This window comes from Dromiciops gliroides, chromosome 3 (genome assembly GCF_019393635.1).
Source record: "Dromiciops gliroides isolate mDroGli1 chromosome 3, mDroGli1.pri, whole genome shotgun sequence".
NCBI lineage: Eukaryota > Metazoa > Chordata > Mammalia > Microbiotheria > Microbiotheriidae > Dromiciops > Dromiciops gliroides.
Genome location: NC_057863.1, coordinates 264,021,561 through 264,046,395, shown reverse-complemented (window position 1 = coordinate 264,046,395; position 24,835 = coordinate 264,021,561). Strand labels below are relative to the sequence as shown.

The following is a 24,835-nucleotide window of genomic DNA, read 5'->3' as shown; positions in this document are numbered from 1 at the left end:
AGTGCTTCCTAAGGCCTGCTTAGGAAGGTAGTCTTCTGTAAGATAGCAAGCCAGTTTGGAACCAGACTTCAAGTGATGAGCCAAGAGATTGGAATTCTAGCCAGGTCCCTAACAAGGCTATGGAGAAGAGAGTAAGGGACAGAGGAAGAGACACAGAGAGGGTGCCTTTAAGAGCTGAGATGAAAAAGAATCTCTGGCATAGGGGCAACAAGTGAAAGGAGAAAGAGGAAGTAGGATTGAGGTATAGCAGAGATGAGAGAGAGCAGGGAAGGTGATTAACCCTTTAGGTGTCTCGGACCAAGAAGACTTGGGCTGAAGCCATAATTTGTGCCAAATTGTCAATGACGTAGGGATGGTTCAAGAATAGCTCTCTTTTCCCAGCTTCCCTTCTCAGTCATTTGTCCTCATTCCTATCTGAATTGAAATCCAAAATAGTTTTATGACTTCACACATCTACCAAGGTTGCTTTTCTTCATATACCTCCTCCAACACTGGCTGTTTGCATTTCTCTTCAAAGGTTGTGATATTCCAAGATTTGCAACCATATGGCATCACTGAGATAACATTTATTTTTAAAATATTGGGTTTCATGTCCAAAAAAAGCCTTGGATCGTTAAAAGCACTTCCCAGTTTGCCAGATTCATTATAGCATAATGGTTTCTCCTATTCAATTTGGGGCAAAGCTCACTGTCCATTTGAAGTAACTGTTCAAGATACTGATATTGATGTTCAATGAGTTGCCAATTAAACTATATGTCATAGTCTGGAAAATATACATTTTTATCCATTTGGCTCTTCATGTATTATGGATCTCATTAATAGATCCTGTATGTTTTAGTCTAGATCTAATGTGATTAAATTTAATTTGAAAAACTGCCAAGTTGTACACTTGGGTTTAAAAAAAATCAATGAATAGTGTTATGGGAGAAATATATCTTCTATGAGTTCGTGTGGTGGGTAACTACTGCCAAAATATATTTACTGCAACATAGAAATTATAGAGGTAAAAACCTGGGTTTTATTATTATGCTCAAGCATAGGTTACTGCCTCAGAGAAAACAATATCCCTGAACCATCATTAGGATTCTAACAAGGCTTCTTTCTTATAAGCAAAATTACATCAGAGTGACAGAGAAATAATTCTTTTACACATTGCAATCTTGTACATTCCTCTTAGGCCATAAAAGTGAAAGAAAAGGCATATTCATAATAGTATGCCCTTCAGCGTCATAAAAGTAGAACAGACTAAGAGTCACAGTCTCATATATCCCATAAGGAAACAAGCTTTATCAAACAAACTCTATAGGTAAACTAAGTCAGATGATAGATTAAAATATATTGAGAAAGTTCACAAATATGCTAATTGAGAAGGAAAATGTGCATGTTGCCAAGTAGTCATGGATAATTGAGATACTTCTTCTGACTTCTTATCTAATGAATTTTTAAGACCTTAAATAAATTTTCACATCCCATGGAATTGGTTTCAGCCAGGTCAGCAACCTCTTTCAACTAGGAAAAATGGCCCTGACTTTCCTTTAATTTTAATATTCCATGAGTCAGGTTTGGTTAGATGAGGTCAATATTAAGAAGACACAGATTTTCAGTCAACCAAAAGTTTTGGGGAGAATAAAAAAGAAATCAAAAATGAAAATTTGCATTTTAATAAGATTCATAAGTAAATATTTCATGGGAAAATAATATTTTAGTGGACTAAAAGCATGAACTGAATCAACAGTGTGCTAGGAAAACTGGAAAGCATTTTAGCAGGTTATACTTAACTCTGTACTAAATACAAAAGTTCACATCATAAAAAAAAATAGATAAAGTTAGAAGGAGGTAACTTTCAGGTACATAATTTGGGGGAAATTTATTTTCCATAAAAGGATGGCCATAAAAGAAAAGCAGTTTCAGTTATATAAAATTAAAATGCACAAACAAGATCAGCATAGCTAACATAAGAAAATAACTTGTCGAATGGGGGAAAATCTTCATACCAAACAGCTGATAAATGTCTGATATTGAAGATATATAGACAATTGATATGCTAGAGAAAACAAAGTACCCTTCTCCCGAATAGTCAAAGGATAAAAAGAGTTTTTGCTTTTTTAATTCAGATAATCAAAAAAATATTTTTAAATATCTGAAGTCTACTAATAATGAGATTAACAAAAAGTTAAGCAAGTCTGAAATTTTGCCTCACACGTTAAATTGGAAAAGATATGTTAAAAGAAATCCTTATTTGAGTTTGTCCAGATTAAAGAGACAAACTCAGCGAGTTAAAGGGGGATTTTTATGTGTGTGTGTATATGTGTGTGTGTGTATATATATATTTATATGTGTGTATATATATTATATGTGTATATAAATATAATATATATACATTATATGTGTATATAAATATAATATATATTATATGTGTATATAAAATATGTGTATACATATATGTCTCATATATGTGTCTCTGTGTGTACACACAAATAAATAATTTTCTCATCACTGGATATTTTTAGTGGCAAATGGTGACTCTTCTCCAAAGTGCTGTAGAGGAGACACCTGCTCAATTCATTTCAAGTCAGTGCAATCCAACAAGCATTTATTAAGTGCCTGTCATGTACAGAACTGTGCTAGGCTGGGAATAAAAAGAAAGAAGAAAGTCTCTGCCCTCAAGAATCTTCTATTTTCCTTGAAAAATAAAACATTGCTAATAGATAACTACTTACTTCTTTGAACCCATTCCCTCCACCATACAATTGAGGATAATAATACCTATAGTACTACCTCACTGGGTTTTTCAGAAGATCAGATGCTAAAATGTATGAAATGAAATTTATAACCATAAATGTCAGCTTTTATCATTGCGCTTTATTCTAAAAGTACTGATCCCTCAGATATCTAATCTGCATTGGACTTAATAACCTCTGGGATCTCTTCCAGTTTTTATGTTCTATAAGACAGAATGCTTTTTTTTTCTTTTGATTTGGATCATTTGTCATTAACCTCTGAATATTCCCCAGCTAATACACCACTTCAGCTCCATGTGTGAGTTTCAAAAAGGATCTCCCATCCATGTCCAAATATTGAAATCCTGCCCATCTTTTGAGACATAACTCAAATGTTTCACGCATAATTTCTTCATATTCTATTGAGAAAGGATCTTTCCTCTCTTTGATCTCTTTTATTGTATATCATTTCTTTATAAGTTACTACATTCTATTTTGGATTATTATTATTAGGTTTCTTATGTCCTTAGTTGTAAGTTATCCAAGATTAGGGAATGTGTCTTGTTTTGTTTTGTTTTGTTCTCTACACAGCAATATTTTTTGTATAGTAGCTGCTTGATAAACATTCAGTGAATGGAATTGTGACATTTTAAAGTACTATTCAGCTAAAGAATATAAACAATAATGGAATCATTCCTATATCCTAAGTTCCCCTGTGTGCCAAAAGATACATATTGTGCATAAACCTACTCTAATGTATTATACATTACAAAGTATACCTAAATAGAAAGAGAAAGGAGAACTTCCTGTTTCCCCAACACTGAAAGGCTTTTTGTTTCTTTCAGAATGGAATTGCTTATGAATACTTTGCTTATCATTACTATATTATTTGGCCTCGTTATTTCACAGGGAGTTAAGTGCCATGTGTTGGAATTCTTTTTGAAATTTCACAAAGAATACTTTACTATCAGTTTTACCATCTAATAATAACAGATGACAGTAGTCTTTTCTACTTGTAGACTTATTATGCTATGGTAAATAGAACTGCAAATTACTTTAAAAGCATACTGCATCTCATAGTTGTCTTCAGACTATGCTCCTTTTTAGACTTCAACAAATTTGCAGGCTATAAGAGAAAAGTTCCAGGGACATGGTAAAGGCTTATCCTACTCAGGCTACTCAGGCACCTAATAGATGTCACTGAATTATTTTACACTTGTAAACTGAGGGAAACCTCTGAAATAGAATTTAGATCTCGCATTCCCCAAAGGGGAAGACAGGAGAATGCAAAGGCCAGTTTTTGAAATTTAAATCCCCTTTTTTTTCCAAAAAGGAAGGAAAACCAGAGAAAGACAATGCTTGTAAAATTTTAAAAAGGTTTTTATTAAGCAGGGAAGAAAAAAGAAAAATTTAACATGCTACATGGTACTATCCAGCTTATGCTGAAAAGGACACCAGGTAGTAGATTGTGTGAGTTTATATACATTTTTTTTTTTTTTTGCGGGGCAATGGGGGTTAAGTGACTTGCCCAGGGTCACAGCTAGTAAGTGTTAAGTGTCTGAGGCCGGATTTGAACTCAGGTACTCCTGAATCCAGGGCCAGTGCTTTAACCACTGTGCCATCTAGCTGCCCCGGTTTATATACATTTTAAACAAAGGCAATTAAGGAATTTTGGAGGGAAAGGTAGGCTTAGTGGGTTACATTCTCAAGGAGAGAGAAAGTGAGGAATTCCAAGGGTCAAGAAGGTGGCCTTTGATACAAAAATCAGAAAGCATCCTTGGTGATAAGCAGTTCACAGTTCAAGGCTTGATTAGGAGATTTCTTGATAAGGAGATCTCTCAAAAAACAGGATAATTCTGAGAGTCCCATAACCAGAGTTGGGGGAAAGCTGGAGACAATAAGACCATAAATGGGATATATTCAGTCTTATAATTTGCAGTCAGGTAAGATAGGAATGTCTCTTGAAGGTCCATAAACCACCATCCCCAAATAGTTCAGGAACTGCTTCAATGCTAGTATGAATTGGCTTCAGAGTTACGAATTTTCCTGCTAGGTTGACTTTGGTCATTGCAAAGGATTGTTGGTGTGTTAGCCAATGCAACCAGTCCTTATAAGGTGTTCTGATGGCACACTTCACACTTACTTTTTAAAGATTGAGACTTTTAGTAGTTCATTTGTATATTAAAAGGCCAGAAGAGACAATGAAATTGCTCCCAGGGTATAAATTGTCTTTTTAAGGGAAAACTTAACATTCTTATATGCAAAAGCTGCTAAGTGCTTCTAAGAGTCATCATCCAAAGGAGTTTGGCAGACTGTACAAGATCTGTGTGCCATATTCATCAATATAGACAGCTGAGCATGGCTAAACTCAATAAAGGAATTCTCAAAGAGCCCTAATGACTTTCCTGAGAGGTAGCCGCTAAATTCCTGGAAGAATACTGTTATTTGGCCCTTCAGGACCATGACTGAATTGGAGGGGCCGAAATGAAACATTATGTGGGAACAAATGTGGGAGGCCACAGCTGGCTTTGTTCCACTTATAGGGCAACTTGAAGCTAAGGAAGGTAAAAGGTCCCGTTTACATATTTTTATAGACAAACAGAACCTTTTTATTTAAACAAACAAACCACTGGAGATCACTAAGCCTCACAGCTTATTGGATATGATTATTGGATAAATGGTCATTTACTGATTGTGGTGTAGCCCAAAGCTTCTTAAACTGTGGGTCACCACCCCATATAGGGTCATGTAACTGTGAAAAATTTAGCAGTAAATGTTTGATTTGTATACCTATTTTATATACCTATATACCCGGGGTCATATAAAAATTCCTTGGGCAAAAAGGGGTCAGGAGTGAAAAAAAAAAGTTTAAGAAGCTCAGATCAAGGGGGCAGCTAGGTGGCACAGTGGATAAAGCACCAGCTCTGGATTCAGGAGGACCTGAGTTCAAATCCGGCCTCAGACATTTGACACTTACTAGCTGTGTGTATGACCTTGGGCAAGTCACTTAATCCTCATTGCCCCACAAAAGAAAAAGGAGAAGCTCAGATCTAGCCCATAAAGCTCAAGTTTTCGGAAATGGTGATTTGACTACATGGTCAACATAAGTTAAGGTGAAGTCTCTCACCAGGTCTCTCACTCAGCCCTGACTAGCAAAAGTTTCTCTATTTTTAAATGAAAAGTCAGGATGCTGCAGAATCCTCCATGGTAGGTAATTTAGACATTCCAAAAGACCCTTCGGGGCATCCCCATATAAAGCAACAAATACCCTTATTTGTAATGTTTGCTGATTTCTGAGGTATAAGTGTTCACACTGGAAATTTAACAATCAGCTTTCCTGAGCTAGTTCAAGCTGGAGCTCTAGCGCATCCCTGGATGTGTATCTCAGTGGAGAGTACAGAACTCTGGATCCCTGTCTTTATAGCTAATTGCTGTTGCTAGGCAAATTCCCAGGGACCAAATGGAAGGGGGACTTTAGGAACATTTAATCAGTACATGGTCCAGATTGTAAACTCACTTATCAGAGCATTGTGATAATGAAAGTTTCCTAACCTTGCATAGATGGATGAGATGAGGTTTACTAAACTGACTGTGAGCCTTGCATTAATTGCCTAAATGAAGTTGACCATACCAGTTATTGAGTACATAGGAACTTCCTGGTAAATAGCTAAATAGACATGGAATCACTTCTATCAACTAGGATCTAGCAATAGGCCAAGTCTCACAATCGGCATCCTTGACTCACCTATTCTTTTGAGGGGACTTTATTTGGCTAAGTCCTTCAGCCATGTATACATACATCCCTGAATTTTATTAGGGTTAATGACTCAGCCATCCCTTTTCAGGGTTATTATGTGGAAAGTCTTTGCTTGCTCTACCTTTTGTTCCATTTGGTCAAATACCATCTATGTATTTATAGGACTAATAACCCTGGGGGAAAGAGTTTTAGACACTATCCTCCTTACTCATTGGTGCAAATTGAGGGACTATTCAAATACCCTTGAGGTAGGATACAGCTACGTAGTTCAGTGGATAAAGCACTAGACCTGGAATCGGTTAGTTTTGATTTCAAATCCAACCTCAGATACTTACTAGCTGTGTGACCCTAGGCAAGTTACTTAACTTTTTTTTTACCTCATTTTCCTCAGCTGTAAAAGAGAGATAATATTCAGTCAGTCAGTAAGCACTTTCTAAGTTCCTGCTATGTGCTAGGCATTGTGCTAACCCTGAAGACAAAAATAATGGCAAAAGTAGTCCTTGCTCTAGAGGAGTTTACGATCTAATCAGGGAGATAGCAAGCAAACAAATATGTACAAATAAGACATACATATGATAAATAAGAAATAATTAACAGTGGGAAGGCAATAGAATTAAGAGGAATTGGGAAAGAGATAATAATAGTAAAGCACTTAGCACCGTGCTTGGGACATAGTAAACACTATAGGCATGTTAGCTCTTATTATTGTCAAAGAAGGTAGTATTTTAGTTACCACTTGATAAAGAGGCCAGTGTAACTGGAAAGAAAACTATATGGGGTTGTAAAGTATAAGAAAATTAGAAAGGTGTAGGGGTGAGCTGGGAAGGGGGTGGTTATAAGATATTTGAATGCCAAACAGAAAATTTTTTATTTGATTCTGGAGGTGATAGGGAGCCACTCAAATTTACTAAGGGGTTTGGAGAGGTTTACATAGTTGGGCCATTCCATTTAGAAAAATATCTTTGGTTACTATTAATAGAGCATAGATTAGAGTAGAGAGAGACTTATGATGGTCAGACCAACCAACATCCTGTTGTAACAATTCCAGCATTAAGCAATCCAGACCTACATAAGGGTAGTGGGAAAACCAAAGGAGATAAGGAGACATTCAAGAAATGTTGCAAAGGTGAAATCAATAGACTTTGACCATGGATTGGATACTAGGGAGTGGTAAGAGATACTTAGGAGTCAAGGATGACACCCAAGTTGCAAGCTTGGGGGACTGGGACAACAGTTGTACCCTCAACAGTCATTTCTGGCTAATGGCAAAATAAAAGGTAGGACCATCTTTGTATGTGACTGAGGTGACATCGGGTAGATGGGGGGACAGTGGAGAAAGGGCTTTGCTTGAAGGAAGGAAGACCCATCTTGCTGAGTTTAAGTCTGGCCTAAGACCTTACTTGCTATGTGACCTTGGGCAAGTCACTTAACCCTGTTTGCCTCAGTTTCCTCATCTGTAAAATGAGATAGAGAAGGAAAAGGCAAACCATTCCAGTATCTCTGCTAAGAAAACCTTAAGTGGGGTCACAATTGAAAAAGACTGAAAAGAGGTGAGGTGGAATAAGTCATGGTAAGTAAGTTGAACAACTGACTAGTTAGGGTCTTTGAGGAAAGGTCAGTATGTATGTTGGAGTCCCCTAGAATGAGGACAGGACTTGAGGAGGAGAGAAAGGGTGTCAACTAGGGACTTCACTTTTTGAGGAAAAAAGGGGGGGCATCCTAGAGTTCTGTAGACAGACAAAAGCCACCAGGATTTTGACTGAGTGGAAGATGTATATAGTGTAGACCTCAAAAGGAGGAGCAGTTACTGAGAGATGGAGATTGGGGGAATGGCATTGGGGAGCAAGGAGTATTGCAATTCCCTCACCTTGACCAGTGAACCGAGGGGAATATATGAAAGTGCAATCAGTACTGGAAAATGTGGTGAGGGAAAATATGTTATCAGGGAAGCTAAGTCTCCCTAATTGCCAGAAGATGTAAAGAGTAGGAGCAAAAAAGGTTGAAGATGAAGGCAAGTCTGTTGCCTATGGAACAGACATTCCAGAAGTTCAGTGGAAGGAGTGACTAGCATTTGGTTGAGACTTTGGTGTGGAAGGGTTGAAGAGGATGGGAATAAGGTGGTAAGGAGTGTGGGAATTAATTTTTTTTTTGTGAGGCAGTTGGGGTTAAGTGACTTGCCTAGGGTCACACAGCTAGTAAGTGTCAAGTATCTGAGGCCAGATTTGAACTCAGGACCTCCTGAATCCAGGGCCGGTGCTGTATCACTGTGCCACCTAGCTGCCCCTTGGGAACAAATTTTTAATGATGCTCCAGGGATTCAGAACCATAAGGATTTGTAGGGCAAATAGAAATCAGGGCCATTAATCCATATATAAGGATCCCTGCAGGCTACATATTGACTTAGTTTTAAAATTTAATATTATCCATGTTTTACTGTATTTTTGTTTATTTTGTCAAATATTTCCCAATTACATTTTAATCTGGTTCAGGCTGCATTTGGGAGGCTCACAGGTAATATGTTTGATTCTGCAGGTGTAGGATATGCCCAAGTATGAAAACGTTAATTAAGTGGAATCACTGCCTTTCTCCTCCCTCCCTCCGTCCATCCCTTCCTTCTTTCCTGAAAACAAATTTGTCCTTGTCTTCCTCTCTGAGAGACATATGGTGAAGTGTGTACAGTGGTATGCTGGCAAATGTTGAGCAACAAACTCTGAAAAATGAATAAATATACACACATGTATATATACTCACAATGCATTATTAAGATTTTCTCCCTCACTTTCTTAATTCTAGACAATCAACAAAACAAGAAATCAAGCCCTAATTTGTAGTGTTTGCTGATGTCTAAGGTATAAGTGCTTGCACTGAAAAGTAAACAGTTGACTTAAGCTGTACCCTGATTAAGAGTCCAGAATTCTGGGTCTCTTCCCTTAATTCTGATTGCTGTTGCTAGGCAGATTCACAGGGAACAAATGGAATTCAGACTTTGGGGCAGTTAGTCAGTCACAGACTATGACCCCACTTGTCAACGACAAGAGCATTGTGATTAAGAAAGTTTGTTAAACTGATTATGACCAGGAGAACCTTGCATTCATTGTCTAAATGAGGTTGATTAAACCAGTTATTGTATAATGGGAGCTTTTTGGTACCTAGAAGTTTCAATCAGTGGTCAAACATGAAGTCACTTTTGCCAGCTAGCACCTAACAATAGACCAGTCCTCACAATCATTATCTTTTCTAATGTAAGAATAGGGGTCCTTGAGGTAATGAATTACTACCTCCACCCCACATAAAGTGTGGGAACAATGCTATACTCTGCTACCTTTGCCCATCATTCAAGGTCTACACATCAGGAAGTCAATCATAAGCAAAATAATGCCACACAACAGAGCTGTATGGATTGGTTGAAGGATTTCCACTGTACCTTATGAGGCCTGAATAACAGCAGATTGGAGGACATGTTATCCCCATTGTCTGCTACTGAAGATGTCCTGATGTTTTTGCTGAGTCTGTAAAAGATAATCTTCTAATTCCAATACCCATTCTTTCTAGCTGAGCAATAGTCCACAGAACATTAATTAAGGAAACATGTTAGCAAGACAGTGACTTTCTTCAAAACTTTTTCTATCTGAACCCCAATAAAAAATTACAATAGTAATAACGATGATGATGATGATATTTGTTGATATTTATAGAGCATTTTTACATTTCCGAAGCACCTTAGCTCTTTGGAACCTGACAGTGCTCCTGTGAGGCAGAGACTACCAGTCAATTAATACTCTAAAGCCTGTAGGTAAAGAAGTTGATGAGCAAGTGACACAGATTAAGGACCTGATGAGTGAGATTATGGCAACGTGACATGAAGCTAAAATAAAAATATACAGAAGTATAATTTTAGCCAACTACTTTGCTTAAGAATTTATTATGAAAAAAAGAAAAGAAAAAAAGGGGGCAGCTAGGTGGCGCAGTGGATAGAGCACCGGCCCTGGATTCAGGAGTACCTGAGTTCAAATCCAGCCTCAAACACTTAACACTTACTAGCTGTGTGACCCTGGGCAAGTCACTTAACCCCAATTGCCTTACCAAAAAAAGAAAAAAAAAAGAATTTATTATGAGTTTTTGAGTATAACAATTACAAAATAGTCTTAAGCTCTCTGAACCAATGGGGATAAAAATGCCTATAGTACTTACCCACATTGTTATTATGAGCATCCTAAGAAAAATGGATGTGAAAGCACTTTGAAAACTTTTGAAAAGCACTACATATATGTGAATTATTACTTCCTCTTTTAAGAGTCCAAGTCTTTTTATGAACCATTTACTTTGAACACTTCATATAAAGAAATAGTATTACGACTAATTTTTGAAATGCTACCTTAACTCTGTAATGGAAAAAAGAAGCTCAATATACTATAGAAAAGTATAAATTCTTAAGCTGCCTTTTCTTTATGAACTGGCAGAAGATGATTAAATAAAGTGTTTCAAGGGCATAGAGAATAAATGTCTAGCACAGTTTTCCAAAGCTATAGGAATCATAACTGTGGTTTGAGAAAGTCATCAGTACGCAGTTGGTAATTCAGATCAATAATTGGTTATGGGGGGCAGCTAGGTGGCGCAGTGGATAAAACACCAGGCCTGGATTCAGGAGGACCTGAGTTCAAATCCAGCCTCAGACACATGACACTTACTAGCTGTGTGACCCTGGGTAAGTCACTTAACCCTCATTGCCCCACCCAAAAAAAAACCCTATCTTTAAAAAAATATAATAATAATACTTGGTAATGATCAGTCAATAAACATTTAACTTCCTACTATGCGCGTGTACTGTGCTAGACACAGAAGCAAATACAAAGAATGAAATAATTCCTTCTCTCCAGGATCTTACATTCCATTAGACTGTGAGCTTCCTGAGAACAGGGACTGTTGTTTGCCTTTCTTGATATCCCCAGCGTTTAGCACAGTGCCCAGCACATAATAGGCACTTTGGAAATGTTTGCCGACTAACTATTAAAAGAGGCAATAAGGGGGGCAGCTAGGTTGCACAGTGGATAAAGCACCGGCCCTGGATTCAGGAGTACCTGAGTTCAAATCCAGCTTCAGACACTTGACACTTACTAGCTGTGTGACCCTGGGCAGGTCACTTAACCCTCATTACCCCGCAAAAAAAAAAAAAGAGAGAGAGAGAGACAATAAGTACATATATAAGTATAAGCAGAATAAATATAAAGCAAAGAAATACAAAGCAGTTAAATACAGTATAAATAGGGAGTGAGGGCAGGAGAAGTTGCAAAGATCATGAAAGGCCTCATTCAGAAGATGATGCTTAAACTACGTCAGGAAGGAGGAGAGGGATTCTGCAATGAAGAGGTCAGGAGGGAGTGCATTCCAGGAGAAAAGGACAGCCAGTGCCAAAGGCACAGAGATTGGGAGATGGCGTGCCATATATGAACGATAGAGAAAAGGCCACTGTGATGGATCACAGCAGAGTGTGGGATGGGAGCAGTGTATGATGAGGCTGGAAAGATAGGTTGGGTTCAGGTTACAAAGGGTTTTAAAAGCTAAATAAATAAAGGAGTTTATATTTTATCTTAAAGGCACTAAGAAGCTATTGGAGTTTATGGAGTAGAGAAGTCAAATGATCTGATGTGCACTTAAATAAGCCCACATGTGGAAAGGCTTGAGGCAAGAACAATTAGGAAGCTATTGAAATAATATAGGCAAGAGGTGATGAGCGAGCATCTGAGCTCAGTTTGACTGAGCTCTCAAAGGAATTGTGTTATTTAAAATTATGGCTACTACTGTTCTTTATAAATTAATTGATTGCTATTTATATATTAATGGTCATTACACCAGTTTTGGCAGTAAGCATTTATTATTAATTAATATTATATAGCAGTAAAGTATTGACCGTGTGCCTCCCTAACTTCTCAGTCTCAGGCCTTCATAGCCCCATAGTCCTAAGAGGAAGAGTATGCACCAAGAGAAAGCATTCTGAGCCTAGGGAGCCAGTAAAGAGAGCAATCCTGGGGGCCAAGGGTTTTCATCCTCTTTTGATAGAGGCGGGTCATTATACATGGATCAAAGCTAATTGGTTAGCATCATTCGATTCCATTGGTTGACATGACTTGAGAGTGGTCTAAATTAAAATGAACTCTACAGATGACCTCAGGGAAGATTATGCAAGAGACAGAAGTGTCCAGTATCTAGGTGTGGTTCTTCACTGAGCTAGACAACAGAGTGAATCTATCTCCATTTCCTTTGTTCCCTTGGGCTCATCCCAGGCAAGAGCTGAACTTTTTTTTGGGGGGGGGGGGGGTTGGGGGGAGGACAGGGGAAGAAAGGACAGACACTGATCTCTGGGTCCCCCTTAGAAATCTATTATTAATAATTGGGGAAGCTAGGTGGCGCAGTGGATAAAGCACTGGCCCTGGATTCAGGAGGACCTGAGTTCAAATCTGGCCTCTCACACTTGACACTTACTAGCTGTGTGACCTTGGACAAGTCACTTAACCCTCATTGCCCTGCCTTAAAAAAAAAAGGCATCAAATATTATTAATAATTATTTTCTCACAGGATATTCCTAAAACACAAGTCTAACTACCTCACTCACCTGTCCATTAAATTGCAGTGGTTCCCTATTGCCTACAGGATTAACTATAAAATGCTCTGTTTGGCTTTCAAAGCCCTTCCTGCCTTTCCAGTCTTCTTACACTTTTCACTGTGACCCTCCTCCATGGTCCCCAAGTCCACTGGCCTACTTGTTGTACCTTACACAAGGAACCCCATCTCCCTCATCTGGACATTTTCTCTGGTGGTCCCCATGCCTGAAATTCTCTCCTTCTTCAACTTCACCTCTTGGTTTCCCTGTCTTCTTCCAAATCTCAGCTAAAATCTCACAAGCAGCCTTTCCCAGTTCCTTTTATGGCTGTACTGTCCTTCTAAAAGTATCTCCAATTTACTTGTATATATCTTGTTTGTGCATAATTGTTTGCATATTATCTCCCTCATTTGATTGTGAGCACCTTGAGGTCAGAGACTGTATTTGTTTTTCTTTGTCTATTTCCAGCACCTAGTATGGTGTCTGGAACATAGTGTGTTTAATAAATGCTTTTTGACTTGATGTGAGGAAAACCACTCCTGCTCAGTAATTCTCTGGAACTCAGTGGCAGTGATGTGTCAAAGGCTCATTTATTGTCATTCTCAAGAGAATGGATAACCCAGTGTGCAGCTGGTGGATGCAAAGAATGGGGGCTTGCAGGCCCTGTTATAGTCCCTAACGCGAATAGGCTCTCTCCTTTTTCATCACTGGTCCGATTACTCAACGGTTACAATCTACGTGCAAAAACTAGCTAACCAGAATGCAGTATTCCTAACCCTAATTTCCATAATTATTCTTTGGGTTCTTAGCCAATGGGGGAGGTGATACTGGGACAGTTCTTCAGTCCTCCCTTATATGGACATAGCTCAGGAGCAGACCTAATTGAGACCAGCTCAGGGCTTCCCTGAACCATGTGATTTTGTTTGCCAGAGAGGGGGTGGGGGAGGGGGGGAAGAAAAGGAGACCTTTTTCCTCAAACAGGTTGGAAGGAGTGTAATTTGAATGGTGACTATTATATTCTTATTGAGAGGAGACTATTCCCCATTTCCTCACACTTGACTAGGTAGCAATTTGAGTAAAAGAAGGGGAGGCTAAAACATTGGTGGTTTCTTACATAAAGATAGGGAAATTTTGAAGCAGGGTGGATTTCGAAGAAAAATGAGTTCTATTTTGTATATGACATGTTTGAGGTGTCTCTGGGACATCCACTTTGAAATGTATAATAAACAGTTGATGATGTGGAAATGAATTTTGGGAAGGACTTTGACTAGATATATAGGTCATCTGCATAGAGGTGATAATTAAATCCATTGAAGCTAATTAATCATTAAGAAAAAAAAAAACTAGAGAGAGAAGGCCCTAGGACAGAACTTTGGGGAAGTGATAATAAAGAATGATTGAGGAAAAGAGACTGAGAAGGCACAGTCAGACAAATAGGAAACGAATCAGGAGGAAATAACATCATGAAACGTGAGAGGAGAGAGTATGCAGATGCCTGAGAGAAAGATAAACGAATACTGAAAAAAGACTATCAAATTTGGCAGTTAGAAAGTTATTGATGCCTTTGAAGTGTAGTATCAGTTAAGTGATGAGGTCAGAAGCCAATGAGAAGAAAGGAAATGGAGGCAGTTAACATTAATAGATTTTTCTAAGAATTTTGCTGAGGAAAGATGTTGGATGAGCAATTGAGAGAATGATTGGGTATAGTGGGTGTAGTGACAGTTTCTTAAAGATGGGAGAGAGACAAGTATTTTTAGAATAGTAAGGAGGTAACTTAGAAGATAAGCAACAGTTGAAAAATAGATTAGGGATGTGATTGAGTATGTATTTTCTGGAGAAGATGGGATCAAGAGCTCTGCATAAAAATCTGCTGCCTATTGCTTTTCTGATGAATGGGACTTAGAAAAATTGGACATAAACCATGTCTTTTAAGTAAAGTCATTTTTACTATAACATGATTACAAAACATATAACAAGTTATTCAAGATACAGATATCACTTTGAACAAAATACAAACAAAAAAAATCTACACTCAGATAAGAAACATTTATCAAAGTATGTTTCTTTTTCTAAAACAACCATCAGAATTTGTCTCTTCATTGTGATAGTCTTCAAATTCTTCAGGCTATAAGCCTAATTAAAACACCTCTTTGGCTAGTGTTTCTGATACCAGTTCTTCCAAATTAAGGAATGTCAACCATAAATTATTTTCTCAATTAGCTACCTTAAAAACACAAAACAAAACAAAACCCTCTGTCCTCTCTGCTTCAGGACTTTCTTATTTAATTATTTACAGAAGCTACTTAGTGAAAAGAATTTTCAACACAGTACAGAAATCTAAAGGGTTCTTTTCTTTTGAATGATCCTTCATTCAAAGGAATGAGGAACTTTAACTGCCAGGCAAACTACCTTTTATTGGCCGTATCTTTGTGAATTCTGTTCTCTTAAATGCTACATCACAGAATAAGAAAAAAGGTCTGGTAAAGCACCTGCCCTGGATTCAGGAGGACCTGAGTTCAAATCCAGCTTCAGACACTTGACACTTTGTATGACCCTGGGCAAGTCACTTAACCCCCATTGCCCTGTGCAAAAGAAAAAAAAAAGATATTAAAAAAAAAACAAATATTCCCAGAAAGAGGACTCATGAAGCCAAAGTTTCATCTAACTCATTTTATTAAATATGGCAGATGATATTCTTCATTCCAGAAAGAATCTGGACATTCTTCTTAACATGTCAAGGAGGATTCTTCACTTATGAAAGCTTATTTCATTTATGAGTGGCCAAGATGATTTGGTTAGCCCAGATTCTTGGAAGGACAGGTAAAGTTATCCACTTTGTCCTGGTCTACGAAAGGGAGTAGAAAAGACCTACTCAGCCCTTTTTTATTTTCTAACTTTGTTCCATAGGAATCCTGAGAATGTAAAAGGTGGAAAAAAGAGTTCCCCTCACCCTCAGTACTGCTGAGAGCCTTTAATATCTATCTTGCATCAGAAACACATGATAAAGTAGACATGTGCTTGCCTAAATGGCTAGAAAGGGGATTGCCCAAGTCTTATTTTAGGGATGTGGCCTTATGAATGGGCAATTTCCTAAACAGCATGCATCTTGACCAAAAAAAAAAAAAAAAAAAAAGGTTAGCAATCAGATGTCCTCTAATGCCAGAAGAAGCAGGAGCTAGGGATCTTGACCTCCTCCACTATTACTCAGAATCACAGAATTGGAAAAGACCTGGACAGCCAGTACTTAAAACATTAAAAGGAATCCTCCCCATATCTGACAAGTAGTCATCCAAGTTTTACTTGAAGACCTCCATGGAAGAGAGATACACCATCTCTCAAGGCACTTTTGGACATTTCTAATTGTTAGGAAATTTCCCTGACATCAAACCAAATTAAGGTATATTTTAATACAATGTGCTTAATATGTTTTAAGGAAAGACCTCTTTCCTTGAAAGATAGTTATGGAGAAAAAACATGCCATAACAAGTTGTAGGCAAGGTTTAAGGTGTGATGTTTAAAATCTAATGTGTGGTCGCCTTGTTTTTACCCCCCATTGTGGGGGAAGAACCAGCTAAAGTTTACTTATAAGCTAGAAACGTCAGCAACAGTTTTTGGCATTAAGCATTTATTAGAGTCAAGAGAGAACATGTGGAGTACAGAAAGTACAGAAAGAAAAGCCTATCTCCCTTAGAGTTCAGACTGGCCTCCTTTTTCTCCTTTCCTTTCTGCCACCAATCCGAGGTTTCAGAACCAAGAAGCCCAGAGCCAAGCCTCACATCCTACTTCCTGTCCCCCTCCCCCGGAAGGGGAGATTCTTTAAGCTGATTGGTTGAGGGTGGTCTCCATTGATGCCATAGTCCACAGCCTCTGAGAACAACACCCCACTCAGGGCCAGCCAGGTGTGGTCTCGATTTAATCAACCTTAAGTAGGTTCTCAGTCTCTCAGTCAGTCTCACCCAATTCAATCAATTCCAAATCAATCTTCAGGTGGGACTCCTGGGCATCTGCCAAATCCCATTATTTTCTCACAAAGGATCAAAGGATCATTTAGGAATGGAATAGAATCAACCCCCTCATTTTACAGAAAAAAAAATTGTAGCCCAGAGAGGTACAGGAACTCATACAAGGACACACAAATAGCAAAGAGTAGAACCAAGATTTGAACTTGGAGTCTCCTCAAAATGTGCAGAGAATGCAAAAACCAATTATGAGATCCAATAAATGACCTGATGCCTACAGAAATTTTGAGTAGAGACTTACCAAGGAAGGCTAAAACCAGACCATTTTTATAGGACTGAAGATCGACACGTGCTCTCAGGAAGGATGAAACCAGCCTAGAAAGCCTGTGAGTTCTCTTAGTAGGGGCACTATTGTAGGGAAGGTGGATGACAGAATGATTCTTAATAATCAGAGACTAAAGACAACAGGATCTTGACACTGGCCTTTCAGAGCAGCACTGGGAACAGAGTAGAGTGGTAGATACCTGAGTCATCATAACCACAGCTCAATTACTTGGGTCTCCAAGAAAGCCCAAGACCAGTACTATCTATATTATCTAATTGTGTGGCCTGCTAACTCTAGGTGGGGGATTGTGAAAGGAGAAGGAGAGACAAAAATTCAGAATCCAACACTTGCAGTTGTTGCAAAGGGTAAACTTAAATGTATCATTCAGACTACAAATGGGACAAAACCAGTGTCAGTACAAATCATCCAAAATTGTGGGCTGGGGGAGAGAATAGACTTAGAATAAAGCGCCAATCCAGAAGCAGATTGGAAATGTGTCTAAGCAGAAGAAAATATGAAATACAATGAAGAAATACTACAGGTTAAGATAAACCTAAGAGGTCAAGAGTAATTTTACAACATGTACAAATAAAGACTCAAAGAAAAGAACAACATTAATTATAAGAATTCATAAGGGCAGAAATGAAGAAAAAGATAAAAATGAAATTAGAGAACTTGAAGAACAAAATTGGAAGCTAAATTAATAGTTTAAAATAGAATATGGGGGGCAGGTAGGTGGCATAGTGGATAAAGCACCAACCTTGGATTCATGAGGACCTGAGTTCAAATCGACTTCAAACACGAGCCACTTACTAGCTGTGTGACCCTGGGTGAGTGACTTAACCTTCATTGCCCTGCCTAGAAAAAATAAAATTAAATAGAATGTGGAAGTCCATACCTTAGTAATAGACTACCTGAAACTTTTAATGTAGCAAATAAAACTCAACAATTGCATGAAACAACAAGAAATAGTGGAACAAAGTCAAAATGTTGAATAAATAGAAAAATATTAAATAAATTTTAAAAAGCAAATGACCTGGAAAACATGCACAAAAGAGCAAGTTTAAGAATCATCAGACCCTCTGAAAACCATGACAACACAAAAAACCTGGATGTCCTATTTTATGAAATCATGATAATAATCTAGAACCATTGGAACTAAAGAAAGCAAATTGAGACTAAAAAGAATCTATTAATTGACTCCTGAAAGAAACCCCAAATTGGAACTATCCAGTAACATAGTAGATAAAATTCAGAACTTTCAGGCTAAAGAAAAAATACTGCAAGGAGTCAGGAATAAATACGTAAATTACCAAAACAAAACAAAAAACAACCCTAGACAATGCTACCACAACAGTGAAGGAAAGATAATTTTAGAATATGATATTCTAAAAGGTAAAAAATAGCAAGCAAAAATAACTTGCCCTGAAAAACTGAATATGACCCAAAAGGGAAAAATTGACCTTTAATAAATATTAAAACATTCCTACTAAAAAAAATAAGAGCTAGGTAGAATCTTTGTTTTGTTTGTTTTGGGTTTTTTTGCAGGGCAATGGGGGTTACATGACTTTCCCAGGGTCACACAGCTAGTAAGTGTCAAGTGTCTGAGGCCGGATTTGAACTCAGGTACTCCTGAATCCAGGGCCAGTGCTTTATCCACTGCGCCACCTAGCCGCCCCAGGTAGAATCTTTGAAACTCCAATTTAGGAGACAAAAGAAATACACATTTGACCAATTAGAAACTGTTGCATAATGATGAAATACTTCCATTCTAAAAGAAAGAAAAGAGACATTCCATTGAGAATCCCACTATCTTTAAAGATCACAGATTGAACTAAGAAAGACAAACACAAGACTTTGATATACAGGATATGCCAAAAGTTATGAATATTTAATAACTCCTTTGTTTTTTGTTTTTAATTTACAATGCCATAGTATCATATACAGTATACATAGGAAATTAAATTATGTGCAAAAAATCAAAAGTTGTAAATGGCAAAAAATAAAAAATAATTTTTAAAAAGCTATTAAAACATGAGATCCCTTTGTGACTTTTGGCCTGCCCTGTAGTTTTATACCATTTTAATGGTGTAGAGAAGAGAAAAAGAAAAAAGGAATACACTAGGGAAAAAGTAAGATGAACTTGTTATACTTAGGATGAAAGAACAGCATATATAAACATGGAGAATAGGGAAAACTCTATACCTCATAATCCTCACCGTTAATCTAAACTAGACAACAGAAAGTTGAACACATATAAACATACACACACACACACACACACACACACACACACACACACACACCCCTACAGAGAGAGAGGGAGAAAGGAAGAGTGCATATTTGGTGTAAGAATACATTAAAACTGGGGGCAGCTAGGTGGCGCAGCGGATAGAGCACTGGCCCTGGATTCAGTAGGACCTGAGTTCAAATTCGACCTCAGATACATGACATTTACTAGCTGTGTGATCCTGAGCAAGTCACTTAAACCCAATTGCCTCACCAAAAAAAAAAGAATACATTAAAACTGAACAGAAAAATTGGTGGAGACAAAGAAAAGGTAGGGTTAAGAGGGAGAGCAAAGCTGAGGAAAGAATAATCACAAACAAATCAAACTTCAGCTCCAAGGATTAGATCATAAAGGAAAGATTAAAATGAAAGAAAAAGGCTAAAAATAGTGAACTGGGCTAGGTGAAGAGAAATGTGGCAGAATAGTGGGAATAAATATGACTTTTAGTTTCAGTTGAGTTGCCAATCTATATCAGTGGGTAAAGTTACTGTACTAGAATTCCCTTATGCTGATAAAATTTTAGTAACTTCTACTGCTATAAACATGGAGCTCAAATTGTTGTTAAATTGCTTTACCTTTTCAAAGAAGTATAACTAAACAGATATTAATCAATTCCATGTTTGAATATTTTTAAGTTATATCAATTCCCAGTACTTAAGATGGAGAAATATATTCATTTATGTAAATTTTTGCAAAATGTTTATTTTGCAGTGTTACAAAATGTATTGGTAAAACTTCATTTTCATTAAATTCATTAGATTATTAAATCATTTTGTGCTGAATGCCATAAATTCATTCATAATTATATATAGCAAGCTTAATACCTTTCTTTTTCCTGAACCTATGTAAACAGAGCCCAGATGGCCATATTGAAGTCAAAGGGCAACATGGAAGATCGTCACTGCACATTAAAGATGTGAAGTTGTCAGATTCAGGGAGATATGACTGTGAAGCTGCAAGTAGAATTGGTGGGCACCAAAAAAGCATGTACCTTGATATTGAATGTAAGTTACTCACATTTTGTATTTTTTTAAAAACACAAATTAAATTTAGAAATAGAAATAAATTTTGAGTGAAAAATTAAAATATTAGTAATTTTGACAATGCAGCATAGTAAAGGAAAATAGTCTTTCAGAGTAAGTAAGTAGAAATATCCAATGGATATATTTTGATATTCAAAATGTCACATATTTTAGAGGGCCTTCCTCTCCCATAGATTTTTTCACTAAGAAGTGGGTGGAAAATACCCTGAAGTTTTCATTCTAGATCTCGAATTGAACTGTCACCTTTTAAAGTTTTAGTAGTTACTTAAACATTCCTCTATTTTAAAATCTATTTTTTTTCTAATCCTTTTGACTCTGTGTTCTATTTGATTGAAAACCTTTTTAAGAATATTGTTGTTTGTGTAAAGTATTCTAAATTTATTTGTGAAATATGATAGAAACATTAATACAAAGAAAAAATTCATTTATGTTACTTGTCAACTATATTTCCAAGTTTTAATACTTAGTTTGGTTAAGTACCTCCCAAAATATAATGAAATGAACATCTGTAGTCTGAAAAAAAGGAAAAACTGGGAAGCGTTTTGACATTTTTAGTTAATGTAAATGGACTTAAACATAATGTGAGATTTTGGAGGTGTGAAAGCCAAGAGTGAGTGAAAAGTTTGGCAAACATCAGAATGACTATCAATCTTTATTTGATAGAAAGATAAATGAAAATGTAATGACAATAAATGTCAAAATGTGTGACTCTAAACTTTTGAGGCTATGTAGTCTGCACAAAATTTTTGGCATTATTTTATTATTCAGAAGAATCCAATTTTGTTGATAGCTTAAGGCATAAAAGTTTTTATTGACCAATTTTAAATTAGACTTCCTATTGTGATATATTTAAACACTATTAAACATATTAAAACACTAATGGCTTTTTTAGGGGGAAAGAATTTAATTTGCTTGGTATGTTTTTGTCTTAACTTTCTTTTCAGATTTTCAGATTTTTTTTTTTTTACTCTAAGGGGAGATGGATTAGCCCTCCTCATATGGCACATGCTCGGTGACAAACTTGCAGGAACAAATCTATGTAGTGTGCATTGAGCTAAACCTGTACATTGGCCACTTCTGATAACTCATGTACTCTGGCCTCTTGCTTTCAGAAGTGGCCATAGCTCAATCTCTGCTCTGTGGAAAAACCCCCAGCCAGAACATGAGGCCCTGAAAGTAGCTGGGGTATAGGATCAGCTCATTATTCCAATCCATCGCTCCTCCTCACCTTTTCTACTTACAAATATCCTAAAATGCCCTTTCTATTCATATCAGAATGTATATGGAAACATAAAACTGAAACAAATTTAACCTGATTTTAAGTGTTCAATTTTCCATTTATTTTTATACTTTCACAATCCAAATTGGGATATTTAGAGATATATGTCATATATTAGCAAAGGAAAAATCAAGAACAATTAGTAACAAAAAATTAGTACTTATTAACACATTAACATGATTTTAAAGTCTTGATAAAGATAAAAGTATATATATATATATATAACATGTCAATTAAATGTGTTCCTATAGAATTGCAATTGTCAAATTTTAAAGTATTGAAAAACTTTGCATATCACTTTATAAATGAGTTATATGATAATGAAACTCATGAAAATTATGGAGAAAATACAGACTGAAACAGGAGAAAGAAAAAATATAGAATTTTGGCACATTTTAAATTTGCTATTACTAATTTGACAGTGAAATAGTGGATTTGATTAGAGTCACATTTAAAATAATGTTTTAAGATACCCAATAACTTAAAAGTGTATACAATCCTTCTAAACTATTTATTCATAAAATAAGCATACTAAATGTGGAGAAAAATACATATTTTTCCTTAAATCCTTTCAAGTGCCCAGTACTATAATGGAAGCATGAAGATCAGTGTCATGACAGATTAGGTCATATTGTTTATTATCACAATCATAAGAACCACAAAAGCATGACAATAGGAAGAGCATAGACTGACTAACTAGCTGTGATGCATAGTCTCTCTGAACCTCAGTGTATCAAAGGCCCTGCTGCTGGGCCCACAGGGGTTAAGGGACTGGGACACCCTCTTTTCTACTAAGGTCACACAAACATGCAATTTAGTTCAGTCCTAGTGGAGCCTGATTATAATAAGAGGAATTAGACTCCCTGTTCTGAAAATTATTAGATTGTTAAATCTTCCACCCCATCACCCCAGAGACAAAATTAATTATAACAAATTAGATGATGGCTCACATCAAGGAATTCCCCCAAAGGAGAAGGGGAGTGAAAAAAAGTACTCAGTATAAAATATTAATCAGGTAGGAGCCAAGTAATTTGTTCTTTCACACAAAAGAATGCTTTTCCTTTTCTTCATTAATAGAAGAGAATTAAATAGCTTAAAAGAACTATTAAACTTCATCAGAACATAAAGTCAGGTCAACAAGCATTTATTAAGTGCCTAACTCTCTGACAGGCACTTTGCTAAGCACTGCAGATGCAAAGAAAGACAAAAACAGTTCCTGCCTTCAAGGACTCACAATCTAATTAATGAGAGATAACATGCAAACAGCTGTATACAGACAAGATAGATAGATAGATGGATACATACATACATACATACATACATATGTACGTACATACATACATAATTTGTGTATAGTTGTTATTTAGTCATTTTAGCCATGTTTGACTCTTCATGACCCAATTTGGGGTTTTCTTTGTAAAGATACTGGAGTGGTTTGTCTTTTCCTTCTTCAGTTCATTTTATAGATGAGTAAACTGAGGAAAACAGGGTTAAGTGACTTGCCCATGGTCACATAGTTAGTAAGTGTCAGAGGTCAGATTTGAACTCAAGTCTTCCTGACTCTAGGCCAAGTATGCTACCTTAGCACCTACCTGCCCACTTATGTGTGTGTATATACATATATACACACATTCATATATATATATATGTATACACATATATGTATATATACATATATATGTATATATATATATATGTATGTATATATATATTAGTTCTTAGGGGAAACAATCTGATCTTGTACCTTTCTCAAAGTGAGATTTACTACTCCATTGAAATTTAAAACTTTTACATCTTTGTCATATCACATTTTTGTGTTATTGTCCTATATGCCCTTTGAGTATAGATGCTATCTTCAAATCATCCAGAAGAAAATGAGATACTATAAGGACCTAATCTTATACATGAATATATAACTATTAGTGACCACAAATACAGAATAGTAGAATTTAAAACAGTAAGATCTTTCGTACCTGCATCCTATTAGAATAACTCAGAGATCTTGAATATTGCAACAGGATTCATCACATAAAAACGTTTACAATTCACCTGCCCTTGTTATAGAAATTTGCTACATGGACATGGTTATCAAGACTGACCTGACATAAGCATAGCAGGATAGAGCTTCCTTAAGTCTATTTGATTCCAGAGTCATAGTTGACCTTTGTTTTGGAATAGCCAACAAAGTTCCACATTATTCACAGGGTACCACAAGCTAGTCTCAGATGTAATCATATGGGAAAATACTCTGTTTGGAAAGGAAATAGCACAATGGGGAAACTGAATCAAGATGATCTTACCACAACATTTGCAAGATCATCCTCTCAACCTTTCCAGGCACAGACATCTACCTGTAGCAGTTCTCAGAATGTACTCCCTTTGAGCACCAGCTGGCATTCCTCTTATATGGTGGATTATTGTCTCAATGACATTTCAGAATACTTGAAATCAAAACTCAAAAGAACATCAAATTACAGTCCCAAGAGATTTTACCTCAGATATTTCAGCTAGGTACAACTATTATTTTTTTCTCATGTTGTACAATAACAGTTAGCAACGCTCACGTATAAGTCTTATCCTCTCTAGTTTCAGTTGATGTTGGTGCAGAAATCAATTATTAGAAATTAAGAAAAATACCCCCCCAAAAAACCAAACCAAAACAAAATGAAATGAAAAAAGAAATTAAGAAAAATAAAATCCATAAATCTGGGATCTATTGATACTAAGTTGGCTCAAAGATGTAACTTTAATACATACTATTCTGGGTACACTTTCATATTTTTCATAAGCAATGGCCAGTCTATCAGGTAAAAATCACTTTTCATAAAATAAAACTGTAAACCCCTTTACATTATCTGTGGGAG

The 24,835-nt window shown here is 36.6% G+C and overlaps 1 protein-coding gene across 3 annotated transcripts in view; it reads left to right on the top strand.

Moving 5' to 3' along the window:
- The window catches only part of NCAM2 (neural cell adhesion molecule 2), a 269,560-nt gene that overhangs the window by 121,422 nt on the left and 123,303 nt on the right, over nt 1-24,835 (top strand). For all 3 annotated transcript variants that reach the window (XM_043993010.1, XM_043993011.1, XM_043993012.1), the window contains one exon: nt 20,503-20,653. In XM_043993010.1, the coding sequence (XP_043848945.1) occupies nt 20,503-20,653 (151 nt within the window). The remainder of the gene's footprint in view (nt 1-20,502; nt 20,654-24,835) is intronic.